This window comes from Lipotes vexillifer, unplaced genomic scaffold (assembly GCF_000442215.2).
Source record: "Lipotes vexillifer unplaced genomic scaffold, Lipotes_vexillifer_v1.1 scaffold691, whole genome shotgun sequence".
NCBI classification, from domain to species: domain Eukaryota; kingdom Metazoa; phylum Chordata; class Mammalia; order Artiodactyla; family Lipotidae; genus Lipotes; species Lipotes vexillifer.
The window spans coordinates 1255207-1269817 of NW_006788040.1; the positions used below are offsets into that span (position 1 = coordinate 1255207).

Below are 14611 nucleotides of genomic sequence, written 5' to 3' on the forward strand. Positions count from 1 at the left end.
TCTTTCCCTTGACTTTACATTGTAGACCCCACCCCCTGCTGTTATAATCTTTTCCTAAACATAATCTATGGCAACATTAATATTAATACACAACGTGAATATACCATAGTTGTAATTTTTATTGAGGGACACTTAGTTTCCTTTTTTGTTGTTGTTTTTTTTAAAATTATTGTACATAATTTTTTCAACAGTAATCAAAACTTAAAAATTTGTTTTTCATTAAAAGAATTTTTTTAGCTGCACCATGCAGCATGTGGGATCTCAGTTCCCCAACCAGGGATCAAACCCCTGCCCCCCGCGGTGGAGGCGCAGAGTCTTAACCACTGGACCGCCAGGGAATTCCCAATATACATAATTTTTCAGTGAGCACCCTTATGCATAAAGCTTTTACCAAATTTAGGGTAATCTTCTTAGTATATATTCCCAGAGGTGGAAGTGATCAACTTGATATCCACTGTCAAGCTGTTTTCCAAAAAAAGCTTTTACTGATACTTTGACCAGCATGGATGAAAAGAGCCAGCTTTTCGTGTGACCTTTCCTAGCCTGGGTCTTACTTAAAGGTATCTTTGCTGATAAGTCAAAACTGGTATCTTATTATGGGAATATAGGGCTGTTTGCTTTTTGTTCTGTTCTACATACAGAATTGTTCTGCTAAATTCAGTACCAGTAGAAGGAGAGACAAGAGAACTCACCACTCTGTGAAACGATTTAGACAAGAGTATTTTTCATTACTGTCTAGAAGCTCCAGCCCACCTTTTTTTCTTTTAGTTTTTTACACATTAAATATTCTTATTCCCAGTTATTTGTAGTGTCATTTTGAGAGCTCTGCTCCTCTATTCTTTTCTATTATAAAAAAAAAGTAGGTATTTCAGACCATCACTTGCATTTACCTGGTTGCCTCTTATTAAATTAGAATGAGTTGACAGTGAGCATTAGATGGAAACCGTGCCCATGAATGAAACCTGGTTTTTGCTTGAAACGTTCTCTTCGGTTGTAGGCTGCGGGTAGCCAGGGAGCGGACAGCCATCAGCTCTGGGTGGACGTGGCAGCATGTCCCGGGCACGTTTGGGAGCGAGGCCAGCAGCCCTGCTCTCTGAGGGGCTGAAGCCTTTTCAGGCCTGCTCCTCTCCTCCCTGGGTCCCTGGAGGACTTGGTTCTCAGGGTCAGAGCGTGCCCTCTGACTACTGGGCCTGCTCTTTCAGAAACCATCAACAGGTGTCTTAGGAAATATCTGGAACAGCTGAAGGCCCCTGTGGGGCCTCTTTCAGAAGCCCTTGGAAACCTGCATCTCGACTCGTCACCAGGTGAGTCAGATGTGGCCCCTGCCTCCGTCCCAGAAGATACCCCAGTCACAGGATCCTGCCGTTTGAAGTGTGTGTGTTACGGCGTTGGGAACTTTGCCACCTGTGTCATAGCTAGAAACCAGCTCGCATTTTTGCTTCTCTTTCTGGAAAAGTGCCAGGTAAACTTTGGTATCTTTCTTTATCGTCTCCTTCCTTGGTCTTGTGCACACAGATGTTGACTAAGCCACTCATTTGCCCTCTGCAGATCCCCAGAAGTCACTGCTGGGTGTATGACCCTCTGTTTAGCCAGCTGGAAATTGCGGTTCTTAGCACCCTTGGTGTGGTTGTTCTCAGTGAGAACGAGGTACGTGGTTTAAGAGAGGGGAGCAGGGAGGGCTGGGCAGCTGCTCACCAAGCTGACCCCAGGCCCTGTCCCTGGGCGCCAGGCTCTGTGACTAGCGGTGCCTCCTCCCCAGGGCGTCCGTATGTGGCCGGTCTGTTACCCCGTTTGGACCTATGTTGTGCCTGTCAGAAGAAGAAAATCACACAATGGCACAAACACGTTAGGTCTGCAAAATTCTCGTTGAGAATTGTGTCCCAATTTTATGCTTAGTCGGTATTTACTGTTGCTGCAGGAGAATAAAGAGGGCACAGTCTCCGCACCTCAAATGAGGTCCTGCCGGTTGGGACGTGCCCTGTCCTGGGGGAGGGAAGCCGTAGACCAGTCACACGCATAGCACCTGGCTGAGAGTTACGGCTAAGTCCTTGGCCTACCCTGCAAGGGTTGGGATTCAAGATTTCTGAGACCTCCGGATAAAACATCATTGCACAAGCCAAGGGCTGGAGCGACTCTATGCAGGTACCTCTACGTTTAGTCAGGCATTGTCTTGGGGATCACAGAATCATCATTTTGTTCCTCTCTGTTCTGAAACCGCCATCTCATTGCTTATTATGAAACATGAAAATTAGGCCCAGCTGAGAGGAGAGTCAGTCTCTGATGTTGGCGGGGTCCTAAAACACTGCCGTTCAGCTCAGGTCACCCCGAGCTCCGAGTGCCTGCTCTGTGCGAGGCAGGGAGCTCTGGGGAGCCCGAGGGTGGTGGGCACTGCTCTCCGCCACTGCAGGGCACGTGGCTGTGAACAGGCGCGTGACGAGTGGACAGCGAGCAGAGCCACGTCTGGGAACTGAGACGGAGGACACCTGTGCTCTTCCGGGGGCCCAGGAAGGCTTCCTGGGTCTGAGCTGGGATTTGAAGGTCTCCCGGGAGTTTGCTGAGAGCCAGGACTGCAGACTGCAGGCAGCCTGGGCAGAGCCGCTGCTCAGGAACCACGGCCAGTGTGTCATGGGCCGGGGAAGCTGCAGGGAGAGAAGAGAGGCCTAGGGTCGTCGGCGCCAGACAGCAAGGGCCAGGGGGCTTGTTCCTGCCGGAGAGGCGGCAGAGATGGCATAGAGCAGAGGTTCTCCAGAGGCGGTGACTGGACCCCCAGGGCACGTTTGAAGAGGACTGAGTTACGATAGGGATCTGCATAAAGTGACTCAGGAAAACACAAGTACCTGAGGGACAGTGACCTCTGCTGTCCCTCCATTCGTCCAGAGCCTTCTGCGTTCATGGGACACGCATTTGTTAAGTAAACGCGAGTTCTTTCTGGACGTCATGATTTCCTGACTTTTAGTCCCGTATAAGCCTATAGATTTTATTCCACAAGAGAACGTAGTCGTTTTCTTTCCATTTGATGCTGCAGTTCGCCTTCCCCTCAGCTCATCATTTGTCCACAGCTACATTGACCTGTGGTGACATGTAACGTGTAAGCTGAACGTGCACTAGTTGATGTGATGCATTTTTTTGTAAGACTGCAAGCGAGCTAACACATCCTTCAGCACCACACAGAATTACATTCATTTTTTGGTGGTGAGAAGTCACGGCTCATTATCACTCTGCCCTTCCCTGCCCTTCCCTCTCCCTCACCTTGTTGTAAGAAGTGTGTTTACATCTGTGCACGTTGTACCCCAGGAAGGAAAACGGAGTGTGTACGGCGAGCCCACCGTCTTTTACATGCTCCACTGTGGGACGGCGCTCTACAACAACCTTCTATGGAGGAACTGGTCCATAGATGCCCTTTCCAAGATGGTCATCATTGGGAACAGTTTCAGAGGACTCGAGGAAAGGTAAGCCTGGGAACACCGAGGTGCCACCAGGCCCTGAGATGAACCCATTCCTCAGACTGACCTGCAAGCAGGAAACATTTCACACTTGGAAAGGCCTTTCCATGGGAACCTGGACAGAGGGTTGGAGCTGGGAGACATCAGCCCTGAGTCAAGCTGGGAAGCAAGTTAAGGAGTCTTTCTGCCAATAATTCCTCCCTTCCCTCAGGACAGGCAGAAACGGCTTTTTAAAATGGGGAAAAAACATTTGATTTCTCTTCTTACAGCTGCATAACATCCTCCTGCTGCTTCATGATGCCTCGGTGTCTGCTGTCATTTTTCCCCTGATGAAATGGGTAGTGACTGGGGCATTCACACCTGCTACTAAATATTTAACCTACTCTGCATCCCACGTTTTTAACGAGATTTTTTTGATCTGTTTCAGTCACCTTGCCCTTCTGTGTCTTAAGTTGAATGAAACCACTCTCAAACCACCTAATCAGATTTTTAAAAAATTTTTGTTCTAGGTTGTTGACAAGGATTCTGCAGAAACATTATCCGTATGTTGCAAAGGTATCTGCCTGAGTTGAAGGGGCTGGGGTGGGACATCATACCATACATACCTCTCCATTACCCTGGAGAATTCTGCCTTCACCTGTAGTGGCGGGAGCTCCCAAGGGGCTAACCGAAGGCACAGCGAGGTTATAGCAGCACCGCCAGCTCTCGCCAGGGGTCTGTGTTCCAGAAAGCTAGGACATTTTAGTGCATCGCTTCATTTTTTCTTAATTATTTCCTCTATTCTTAGGTAGGCACTGCCCTTGGGGCTTCCAACTCATTACACAAAGCACTTAAAATAAATACCTTACTACTTATTTTTTTAAAAAAAGAATAACGTGGGAGAAAAAAGAATAACGTGGGAGGTGGGGGTGAACAGTAAAACGTGACTCTAACCCAGGAGACTCTAACCCAGGAGGGTGGGCCTTACTGGGACTCTCGTTTTACTTTCGAATTTTCCCGCTCAGATTTTGAAAGGACGGGAGGAGCTGGCATTCCCTCAGACCTCACAGTACACGGACGTATTTAATGACACCTCCGTCCACTGGTTTCCTGTACAAAAGCTAACACAACTTTCCACGGACACTTGGGCCTTCCGGGAAGAACCAGATTACCAGGACTGTGAGGGTCTCGAGATCATCAGGAACAAGACGGAAGACCCTTCTGCCACTGACTTGAACCCGGTGTGATGTGTCTGCTGAGGCAGAGGCAGTGACCACGGAGGGACTGCAGTGAGTCCCCTTTCAGACAGGGCAGGACGTACGTCAACTGTGATTTAAAATACTGTTTGTTTGTTTATTCACCGGTCGGTCCGTGGCAGGTGCTGCGGTCTACTTGGCCATGTCAATCAGGCTCTGCAGGGAGGTGGGCACCCAGGTCTTCTCCCCCTGCACGAACACCACGCCCCGATCGATGTAGATGACGATGCGGCCGAAGGTGTACAGCTGCTTCCCTTCGTGTCGCTTCCCGATGACGGGCATGAAGACGATGTTGTGCTCCTCGGCCTTGGTCTCAATGAGGTCTTTAAAGTTCATGGGCACGGAGCTGGCAGCCACGCCGATGCCTCTCTGGGCCATGTTCTCAGCCTCTCGTCGTTCCTGCATGGCCTCGTACTGGAAATCCTTCCTCCGCTCCGTGTGGGTGAGGTAGGCGATGTTCTCCCGTGCTCCGGGCTGCATGTAGGCACCTGGCAGATAGAGGGGGGGTGGGGTGAGGGACACGTCCCAACATGACAGAAATGGAGACGCCGACTTGGCCTAGGGCTGGGTTTGCCACAGGCGCCGGCGCCGTCTCCTAAGGCCTCCTGGTGCCTCAGAGCACTGGTTTAAAATAAACCAGATGATCGAGCACCTTGGGGGAAGCGTGGCCAGCTGGCTGCAGTCACATAAAAACACTTCTGCTTAATACCTAACAACCAGAGATTATTAAATAGTCCCCATAATAAAGAAGCATCAGCAAGGGATTCTTATGGGCCAGAAACCTTGACAGGCATTAGCCACTGTTCTGTTCCCTTCCTGCTAGAGTTTTCACTCCACACTTCCCCCAGGGCAGCTTTTAGAACCCTGAAGACATATGGCCTATACTAGTTAACATATGTAACTTACCCATGCAGGCCCCTAGCCCCTAGCCCCGGAAGAACTTTATATCCGGGGAGCTGAAACACAGATGTTTCAGCTTCACAGATGAAGGGATAATACAGGACCATATTTGCCTCATTAAATGCAGTTATGTGTCTGTCTATGAATTCTAAGTAGAAAGAATTAAAGCCTCGCCTCGGGAGGAAACAGAAATTACAATCCCAGCTGCCACTCTGTAGTTCTGTGACCTTGAATGAGCTCTTGACCTTCTCTGTGAAACACGGCTAGACTAGGTGCTCCATTGGCCTTTGCTTTGAGATGTGAGCACACTCTTCACAGAGGACTGGCTCAGTGGCTCCTGGACTTGCCTAGAACTGAGTAGTTCGGGAATAGATAGTAACCGAACAGTCAGCTGCCTACTTCTGACACACCAAAGACACCACCTACTGAGTGCCATCCACGAACAGTACCTTGGTCCCCCTAGGTGCTTAATAAAAACCTGGAAGTGGGTCCTTACTACTGCTTTACGGGTAAGAAGTTAAGCAACTACTAAGTGTTAGACTGTCACCCAGCTCCACACCATGAGCTGTTACACTGGAGTGGCCACAGAACGCCGGCCGGGCAGACATGCCGAAGAGCCCAGACGGAGCTTGAGTGAGTGCCCATTCAGGAAGAACGCCCCTCCCAGCCCCAGGAGGTGGGGGAGTGGCTGCTAGCTAAATAAGCACATGATGGGTCTCGCGGGCAAGAGTCTGTGTGCCCTGGAGGCGACGGCGAGCCCACTGGTGCCTGAAAACTCTGTGTCATTTCCATGCTCAGAAACGTGGAGCTGGCCCGGGATCTCCGTAAAATGGAACCCTCACTCACCGACATTGGAGGACACCGCCCTGTTCATGATATCAAGTGCCTCGTTAAATTTGTCCTTGACGGATGGGTGCGCCAGCACTTGGTCTGAGAACATGGACTTCCAACCCAGGTACCACTTGGTGATCTCCTCGTAATTTGGGCTGTTACTGAGCCAGGAGCACAGCACCTGCCAAAAGGGAACACATAAGAAACCTGCATCCACAGTGGCAACAAAGGGGAGCAAAACTTCCAAAGGGGCTACTCGTTTTGTTTGGGTCCTGCTCCTGCGAGCTGATGATACCTGCAGGGGGTCAGCTCGGTAGCTAAGTGCCCTGCATGTAAACTGCACCTGGGCCTCCCACCTACACACGCGATACCAGTCCCCACCTTACAGGGCTGCTGTGAGGAGGTGAGGGTAATCAGACTGAGACCAAGTGCTTAGACCAGCATCGGGCACGTGGCAAATGTCCAGTAAAGTGGTGCTCGCGGTTCCTGCCCGCCTCATTCTCACCTTGCCGTGTAGTTTACCTTCACTGTGTGGCCACAGCACTGCCACCCAAGGCTCCAGTGACTCCCTCCCGGTCCCCAACGCACCCCAACAAAGCGAACCTGAAGCCACTTGGGGAAGAAGTGCTTTTCAAGAAGCCCCACGAGGCTGGAGACAGAGATCATCCCTTCCCAGTCGATGACCCAATAAAAAGCATCCATGTGCTGCTGGTGGGGGTTGATGACCAACTCCCCGAGGCACATCCCTGGAAGAGAAACCCAGCGTCTAAGGCAAAGCCACACAGCAGCGGCATCACCAGACAATGTCGGCATTCGATCTGCTTTTAAAGGTCAAGTTTAAGCTCTTGTGGCAATTCTTAAAAATTGTTTTCTTCTCTAATCCAGAAATAGCTCTATTTTTAGAATCCAGTATGACAACAATTTCAGAATACCTGTGGCTATACTGTCAGCAAAGGCCCGAACTGGACCAATCAATCAGGAGGCAGGCAGGGTCTGATGTGATTAGTGCAGAAAGGGACCTGGTTAACATTTATATTCGGCCTCAGTGCACAAAACGCCACCTCTTATACTGAGAAATGTCATGCGCTCAGAGCTCAAAGGCCATGTTTTTAAGCAGCACCATCATTACCGCCAGCCACAGAAACCAGGCACCGAAGCTGCTCGACTTGGACGCATCTCCCGTCCCGTTTCCTTACCCAGTTTGGGCACTATGTTCTTGACCATGAATGCTTCCCAGGAGCCGGGGGTGAAGACATCTTTCCAGGGCTGGAGGATGAGCTTGGCCGAGGAGTCGCTGGGGTGCCACTTCTGCAGGGCGCTGGCCAGCTTGCTGCGGATGGGGGAGTAGAGCGGCTCCAGGCGCGCCTGCATGAGAGGCAGCCACGGGTGGATCCACGAGTGGATGGGGACGGTGTCTGTCAGCGGGTTCCAGTTTTCCACCTGCAGGAGCGGGGGAAAGGCAGCAGTGAGAGGATGAAGAGAAATGCGAAACGAGCCCCCGTGCTTCCTGATGACAACCGTTTCCCATGCCCGGCCCACCTCCTTCTGCAGCTTGGGGAAGACGAGCTGGTCCAGGATGTTATCCAGGATCCACACGGGAATGATGTGCACCCAGCTATCCAGAAAGTCCACCATCGGGTCGCAGTTCCTCGGTTGCCAGTGAGTGACGATATTTCGAACAAATGGCATCCAGACTTCCCATATCAGCCTACGCGAGAAAGGCAGAGGGCAGCGGGCTAAAAGCACTGACTGGTTTCCACGTGTGCAAAGTACATCGCCACCTACCTCTAGGGTAAGGAAGAAAATGGCAACAGCAGCGCAATCCAGTCACAGAAAACCACCAGACCAGCCCGTGTGTTTGGCCAGACGTGTGCCTGCCTCGACCCCGCTCTCCTGGCCGCCCACTCGGCCTTGGGGCCTGTCTCCTCAGTAGCACCTGCCTCCCTGGCAGGGCTGCTGCCGGGTCCCGCCCCCCCAAGTGTCATGTGCTTCCCCAGCTGGAGCTCTATCTGCACAGCCGACGCCCCTCATGCTTTAGGGTCACAGCTTCAACGTCACCTCCCCCGAGAGACCTGTGCCCCCCCTACAGGTGCGCATACACAGGTGGGCACCCTTGTCATTCTCTACTGCTGGACCCAGGTGGCAGCCTGGATTTATCTGTCCACTTGCTTGGTTACCACCTGCCTTTTCCCCTCACTGGAGACAGGCCGTCTCTTCACTCCCAGGGTAAGGCAGCACAGAGCACAGGCAGATCCTCAACGGCCACTTGACAGGTGTGGGGTGAACTAATGAATTTAAATTCCCCAAGCAGCATCGGCACGTGGCCAGGGCTCATACAGGCAGTGGCCCCCGTCCCCCGCAAGGAGCACCTGTGGAAGGCGTCTGCCGAGAGGTCCTGCCCGCCGTGGGACAGCAGCTGGTCGTTCTCCAGGAGGCTTTTCCACTTGGAGATGATCTCGGTGCCGTACGTACAGTCCTGAGGAGAAACACAGCAGCTGAGAGGCAGCCGGCTGATGGCCCCCTTGCCCCCGGGGCCTGCGCCGGAGGAGAGGCAGCGCGGCAGACTCCCCACCCACTCACCTTGAGGGGGTCCCACTCCTTGAAGTGGTCCTTCATGAGCGGGTAGACGATGGCCACGGCCAGGTCCACGCGGTCGGACATCCTGTACTCCTCGTAGTACTTGTCCTGCAGGGTCTCGAAGATGCGGGCGCACTCGTCCAGGGTGAGGGGGTCACCGCAGCCGGGCTGCAGGCGCCGCTCGCACTCCTCCACGAGCCCCAGGACCTTGCTCAGGTTGGAGATGGCCCGTTCCTCGTGCTCCAGGACCTCCGACACCTTTTCCAGCTCGTGGGACAGGTTGACCACCATGTCTCGCTCGTACTGCAGCTGCCGGTCGTTCTGGATGATCTCCTGCTCTGTGAGGTCGATGAGCAGCTGCAGGTTGTGCTCCAGCTCCGGCAGTGCGAAGCCGGGGGCCTTGGCCTCCTTGCCGGGCTGGGGCAGCTGCTGTGACTGCAGCGGGAGCCCGTCGTCGGGGACGCTGTGCTTGTGGCTGATCTGGCTGTAGCTGTAGTAGACCTTCTGCTCCCGGCCCGTCATGTCTATGACCTTGGAGAAGGCAGCAGAGGGCACGCAGGTTAATGCTCACCACTGCTGCTCTGTTAGACACACACCTGAGCCCGGGGAAGGCACGACGCTAGTGGGAACGTGTCAAAACCACACCGTTCAGCAGAGCTGGAGAAGGGCGGTGTTTCTCAAAGTGGGGCCTGGGCTGCGCTAGATTGGAAGCGACTCCACGGACAAAACAACCAGATACAAACCACCAACCGGATGGAGAAGACTTAGCAAAACTGATGCAATATGAATGTGGACTATTTAGATGAGAGGAAAATCTATTTTCATGGGTAAGTAGAGGCTGTACTGATCACAAAGCAGGCAATGGGACAACAAACACAATCAAAATCGTATTTTGGTTAAAAAAAATGCATATTTAGACAAAAACACCTGGAAGGATGTACATCACAGGTGTGAAAACCAGTTATTTATGGGAAAGGAGAGTAATTCTAATATTTTTGCCTCTATTTCCTAATTGCCTAAAGCGTACTGCATACTGCTCTGTAGTAATAGCTTTTTTCATTTAAAAACAACATGAAACATACAAAAGGCAACCGAGGAAATGAGCTAACTTCAATGTCTGAAGGAGACTGAGGAAACGAGAACGTGGCTGTGCTGAAACAGAAGCATCGCCATCACCTGAGGTGAGAGTGTAATCTCTGAAGCGTCAAATACCTGGGGGAAAATAACTGAGCATGAGGCCTCAGGCCCCATCTAGACCTGGACATCTGCGCTTCTCACCAGGTCCCCAAGTAACCTGATACACAACACCCTGACCTTCGAGAACCCACTCGACTTTCTGTAATACACACACACACTGTATCTCCTACGCTATGTCCCCTACAACAGACATCTGTCACCAATGTTCTCTGGCCACTAGGGACAGTGATGGAAAAGCTCAGAGGCTATCCGTACAGAACAGTGGTAATCATCTTAAATGCAATGCTGGGACGCCCTGAGGGCCCACTCCTGCTCGAGCAGTGAGTTAGTGCAACCTTCCCACGATTTAAGAGCCTTGAAGACTTTAACCTGTGACTGCACTTCTAGGAATCTATCCTTAACAGCTGTAAAACAAAGACAAGGCTTTATACACAAACTAACCTGCCCCAAACCAAACCAGAAATGTTAAAGGTTTCTAGCAACAAGCAACAGAATGACAGGAGCATCATTAAATTCACTGACAGCAAGCTCCAGGAAGCTGGGGACATTGTTCGATTTAGCACTCTCACGCCACAAGGAGTGCTTGGCACAGGAGGGGTGGGATGGCGATGAGCCTGAGCGTGGTGAGCGTGAGTGCGGGGAGTGGGCACAGGCTGCTTCATGCCACAGAAGCAGCACACACACAGCCGGGATGGAAGGCCCGCGGGAACCTTACGAGCAAACGTTCGGTGACTGCTCTGGTGTGTGGGGTAACTTTATTTGTGTCTTCCAAGCCCCCATCCTGGACCAGGCATCCACGGGCCCCATACCTTGACCTGAGAAAGCTCCTTCTGGGGAGCAGCGAGCTTCTTGCTAATCCTGCCCTTGGCTTTCAACTCTTCCACTGTCTTGTAAGAGTATCTGGGCTTCTTCTTGCTTCCACTGGGGTCTTTCCTCCACTGGCTCAGCTCCTTCTGAAATTCCTGAGTCAGAGGGATACAGTCCATCACAAGAAGAAAGGGCCACTTTTTACCACAGGTGGGGTCGGTGAGACTTTCACAAGGTTCTGTGCTGAGCACCGTGCTGTGTAACACTAAACCCAGCCAAGGACACTGCTTGACACCCGCTCCCCGCCCTTACCAATGCTGAGACCCCTTCCCCACACATCCAACCTTAAGTTCTCCCCAGGACTTCCTGCAACCACACTTTGGTTACTTGTTGACCGCGTCCCTGTCCACCAGGCTCTACACCCGTTCAGCGTAGGACACCAGCCTCCAGCACGGTGAGTGGCACGCGGTAGCTGGGCGAGTGAGCGAGCAGATGAACAAACACCAGTTGAAAGGGGCACAGACAGCACCCGGCCTGTCTCTCCTGACTCACCTCCTCGGCTTCTTCTTCGGAGTCAGCCATGGGGAAGTCTTGCAGGGGCTGAGTGGTGCGCTCCGAGCCGTATGCCCCCACGGCGCCCTTCCCCTTTCTCTGCTTGGCTTCGATTGGGTTGATGATACCTGACAAATTTCAGCAAAAGACAGAGACTATTTCAGCAAAAGACAGAGACTTCAGGTCACGGCAGTTGCCACGTGTGTGAGCCACTCTGGGGGACCACACTCCTGGGTCCTTACTCAAGACGATGCACCACCCAGGAAGGAGAGTGCACTTCTGCCCTCATAACACTGTTCCGCTCCCGGGTGACCGGAAGTGTCTGTGCATTTATGCTGCCACAGAGCAGTGTGCGGATATCACCGCATGCATGTCCGAAATACAGATTTCCATTTCCACTTGGATTCATTTGTTTAGTGGATGGGAATATTCATTTACAGCTGGAAGCTCTGGCATACTAGAGTCTACACTTTGTTAATTTGGAGGCCCATTATAACTCGGGTAATATATTAATTCTGATTAAAGTGAGGTGGAGCTGCCATTTAGTATGGAACCCCATCTATTTTACTTAGTACTTCATGTCCCCCATGCTTAACCTGTTCTATAACATGTTTAAGCCTTGGAAATAAATGTGTCTTTCCTGTAAAAAAGTTTACAAACAGGACTACAACATTTCAGTGAAGAACTGCCCTCACCCCAAACTTCCCCCCACACCCCTTCCAGCTACTACTGTGGAAATGCCACATTAGAACGTCACGTCCCTCACGCATTCCAGGTCACCTTTTCCATCTTCACTCAAGTCCATGGGTTCTTCATACAGCTAATAGTTAGTTACCTGTCCTGCCCCTTTGTGAGCAGGGACCACAGACTCATATGCCTTCAGGGCCCAGAAACATTAACAGGAACAAGGAAAGTGGGCTGGGGTGTGGAGAAGGCTTCCAGAATAAGGCCGCGGCTGCTACCTGGGGCAGGAAGATTCAGCGAAACCACTCACTGCCAAGCAAATCTAGAATTCAGATTTTTAAATACTGGCAAGCAATTTGATTTTTTTGGAAACAATGGGCGGGACAGAAAGAAGCCTGTTCTCAGCCCATCAGCCTGCAGCCTATTTGAACCCTAACCTCTCCCTCCTGCTAAAATAAGTGTATTTTATGTAACTTGAGTTCTCTGATAAAGTGCAGTGGCTTGGAGCACAACCTGTCATGTGCTGCCAGAAAAGCGAAAAAGCAGAGAAAAGGCAAACCACGCCCCAGCTGCTCTTCTGGCCTCTGCCTGGCCGCCCTCCTGTGAGACGGTGGAGTGGGGGTACCACACCTTGTGCGTTCTTCCCAAGGCCTCTTCCAGGGACATAGCCCATCTTCTGAAGAAGCTTCTGTCCAATTCCTTTTGTGTGTCTTTCCCAGCTGCCAAAATCCAGGAAAGACTTGGTTCCTCCTGCAAAACCTTTCTGGCTGGGTTTAAAATTGCCACCCTGAAAAGAAGAAGAAAAATCAAAAGAAGGAAAAACCTAAGAAAGCAAGAAGCTTGGCTGACGGAAACATGGCCTGGCAGTCACAGCACTGTGAAAAGCATCCTATTGTACAAACCAAACATATCTGTGATGTGTCTCAGGAAAGAGACAAGACTGCACTGCACATCACCCCTCAGGGAAACCTACCTCACAGGGAGACACCCACACGAGCGGCCTCCGGCTGAACCCCTCCCCCAGCAGGTGCTTGGGCCAAAGCGATCTTCCAGGGGTATTATTACTAAGGTCACAATCCTTCAATAAAAATGCTACCGTTTTTAACTTCTTTGGTCCGAAATCCTTAGGAAATTCATCCTGCTTAACAGGTTTCTCCTCATCATCGGAGCCTTCCAGCTCCGGCTCTTCTGCCGCCCCTTTCTTGAGCCCCGCGCTGATGAAGTTGACTGGCGCCGAGTAGTCGCGGGCCCTGCAGGCAAACACAAGGCCCCACGGGGTCCATGAGAACTCTCTGCAGGCATCCCTTGGAGCAGCTTTGCTGGCCAGAGAACTTCCTTAGAGCGGACCTCGTGGGATCCATTTTAAAGACCAACCCATTGACTCGTATCAAAAGGGCCCCAGTAATCACGTTTGACATTTTTGCCTGATGTGTTCAAGGCAACTCCGTGGCTTAAGAGTTACCAATAACAGAGTTGGCTTAAAATTGTAAATATGACGTGACTGTCCACCTTCCTTTTACGTTTTTAAAAAATTAACTTACTTTAAAAAGCATCTGTGACATTGAGTCGAGATGGCATCCCCCGCAAGACGCCAGGAGCACGTGTACAAATGGAGCGGCTCTCAGAGAACACCTGCTGGACACCAGCAGAGGACCTCGGACACCAGAAAGGACAAGAAGGAGCTCCGCGGAACCAGGTAGGACAAAGAAAGGAAAAAAAAAAAAAAAGCAGCAGGACAGGACCTGCGCCCCTGGGAGGGGAGGTCCCGTCACCGGCAGAGAAATCGGCCGGGACAGAAAAGGAGCTTCGGGGGCTCAGAGGAGAACGCAGCAACCGGTCCGTGACAGGCAGGACAGAGTGAGAACTAGGCGGACGGTCTGTGCCACAGCCCTACACACCCCCCCCAGCCTGAGGCCTGTGCCCTGGGACGGGCAGGGGCTGCGTGCCCAAAAGTGGGGTTTAAACAACGGACCCGGGGAGGGGCCTGCTGCTGGCTGTGCAGAGACAGGCTGTAGGGGTGGGAGCACGGAGCTCTGCAACCAGGAATGCTGGTGAAAGCAGCCCAGGCCGCCACGGAAGTGAAGTGCCATTTTTAAGAGGCAAACAAAGCGCAGGGCCACCACCGCAGCCTCTTCCCCCACGCACGGCCCCTGCCTCCCCGGGCTCCGGGAGGCGCTCCTGTCGAGGCAGCCCGCTCGCCCAAGCCAGCTCGTGTGCTCCAGCAGCCTCGGGAGCAACCTGTGGGTGGCCCACACGCAGAGGTGGGGCCGAAGCCACAGCTGAGCCCCAGGGGCCCGGAAACTACGGAAGAAGAGCTGAAGTCTCTCCTTGTGGCTGCGCGAACTGGATTTACACCTCCGCTGGGGGCCTTATAAACTCAGCTCC

At 52.1% G+C, this 14611-nt stretch overlaps 2 protein-coding genes across 3 annotated transcripts in view; one reads left to right on the forward strand and one right to left on the reverse strand.

The window, feature by feature from the left end:
• SRRD (SRR1 domain containing) overlaps nt 1-4669 on the forward strand; it is a 6282-nt gene extending 1613 nt beyond the window's left edge. Inside the window, exons 2-6 of the mRNA XM_007461212.1 lie at nt 1203-1462; nt 1549-1647; nt 3295-3449; nt 3953-3998; nt 4448-4669. Coding sequence (XP_007461274.1) covers nt 1203-1462; nt 1549-1647; nt 3295-3449; nt 3953-3998; nt 4448-4669 — 782 coding nt within the window. The remainder of the gene's footprint in view (nt 1-1202; nt 1463-1548; nt 1648-3294; nt 3450-3952; nt 3999-4447) is intronic.
• Nucleotides 4670-4750: 81 nt separating this feature from the next.
• Nucleotides 4751-14611, reverse strand: part of TFIP11 (tuftelin interacting protein 11) — a 22829-nt gene continuing 12968 nt past the window's right edge. For both annotated transcript variants that reach the window (XM_007461136.1, XM_007461135.1), the window contains 11 exons: nt 13323-13476; nt 12857-13013; nt 11543-11670; nt 10993-11145; nt 8990-9517; nt 8779-8885; nt 7949-8117; nt 7606-7849; nt 7013-7155; nt 6425-6590; nt 4751-5166 (listed from right to left, as the gene is read on the reverse strand). In XM_007461136.1, the coding sequence (XP_007461198.1) occupies nt 4811-5166; nt 6425-6590; nt 7013-7155; nt 7606-7849; nt 7949-8117; nt 8779-8885; nt 8990-9517; nt 10993-11145; nt 11543-11670; nt 12857-13013; nt 13323-13476 (2305 nt within the window). In that variant the 3' untranslated portion in view covers nt 4751-4810. The remainder of the gene's footprint in view (nt 5167-6424; nt 6591-7012; nt 7156-7605; nt 7850-7948; nt 8118-8778; nt 8886-8989; nt 9518-10992; nt 11146-11542; nt 11671-12856; nt 13014-13322; nt 13477-14611) is intronic.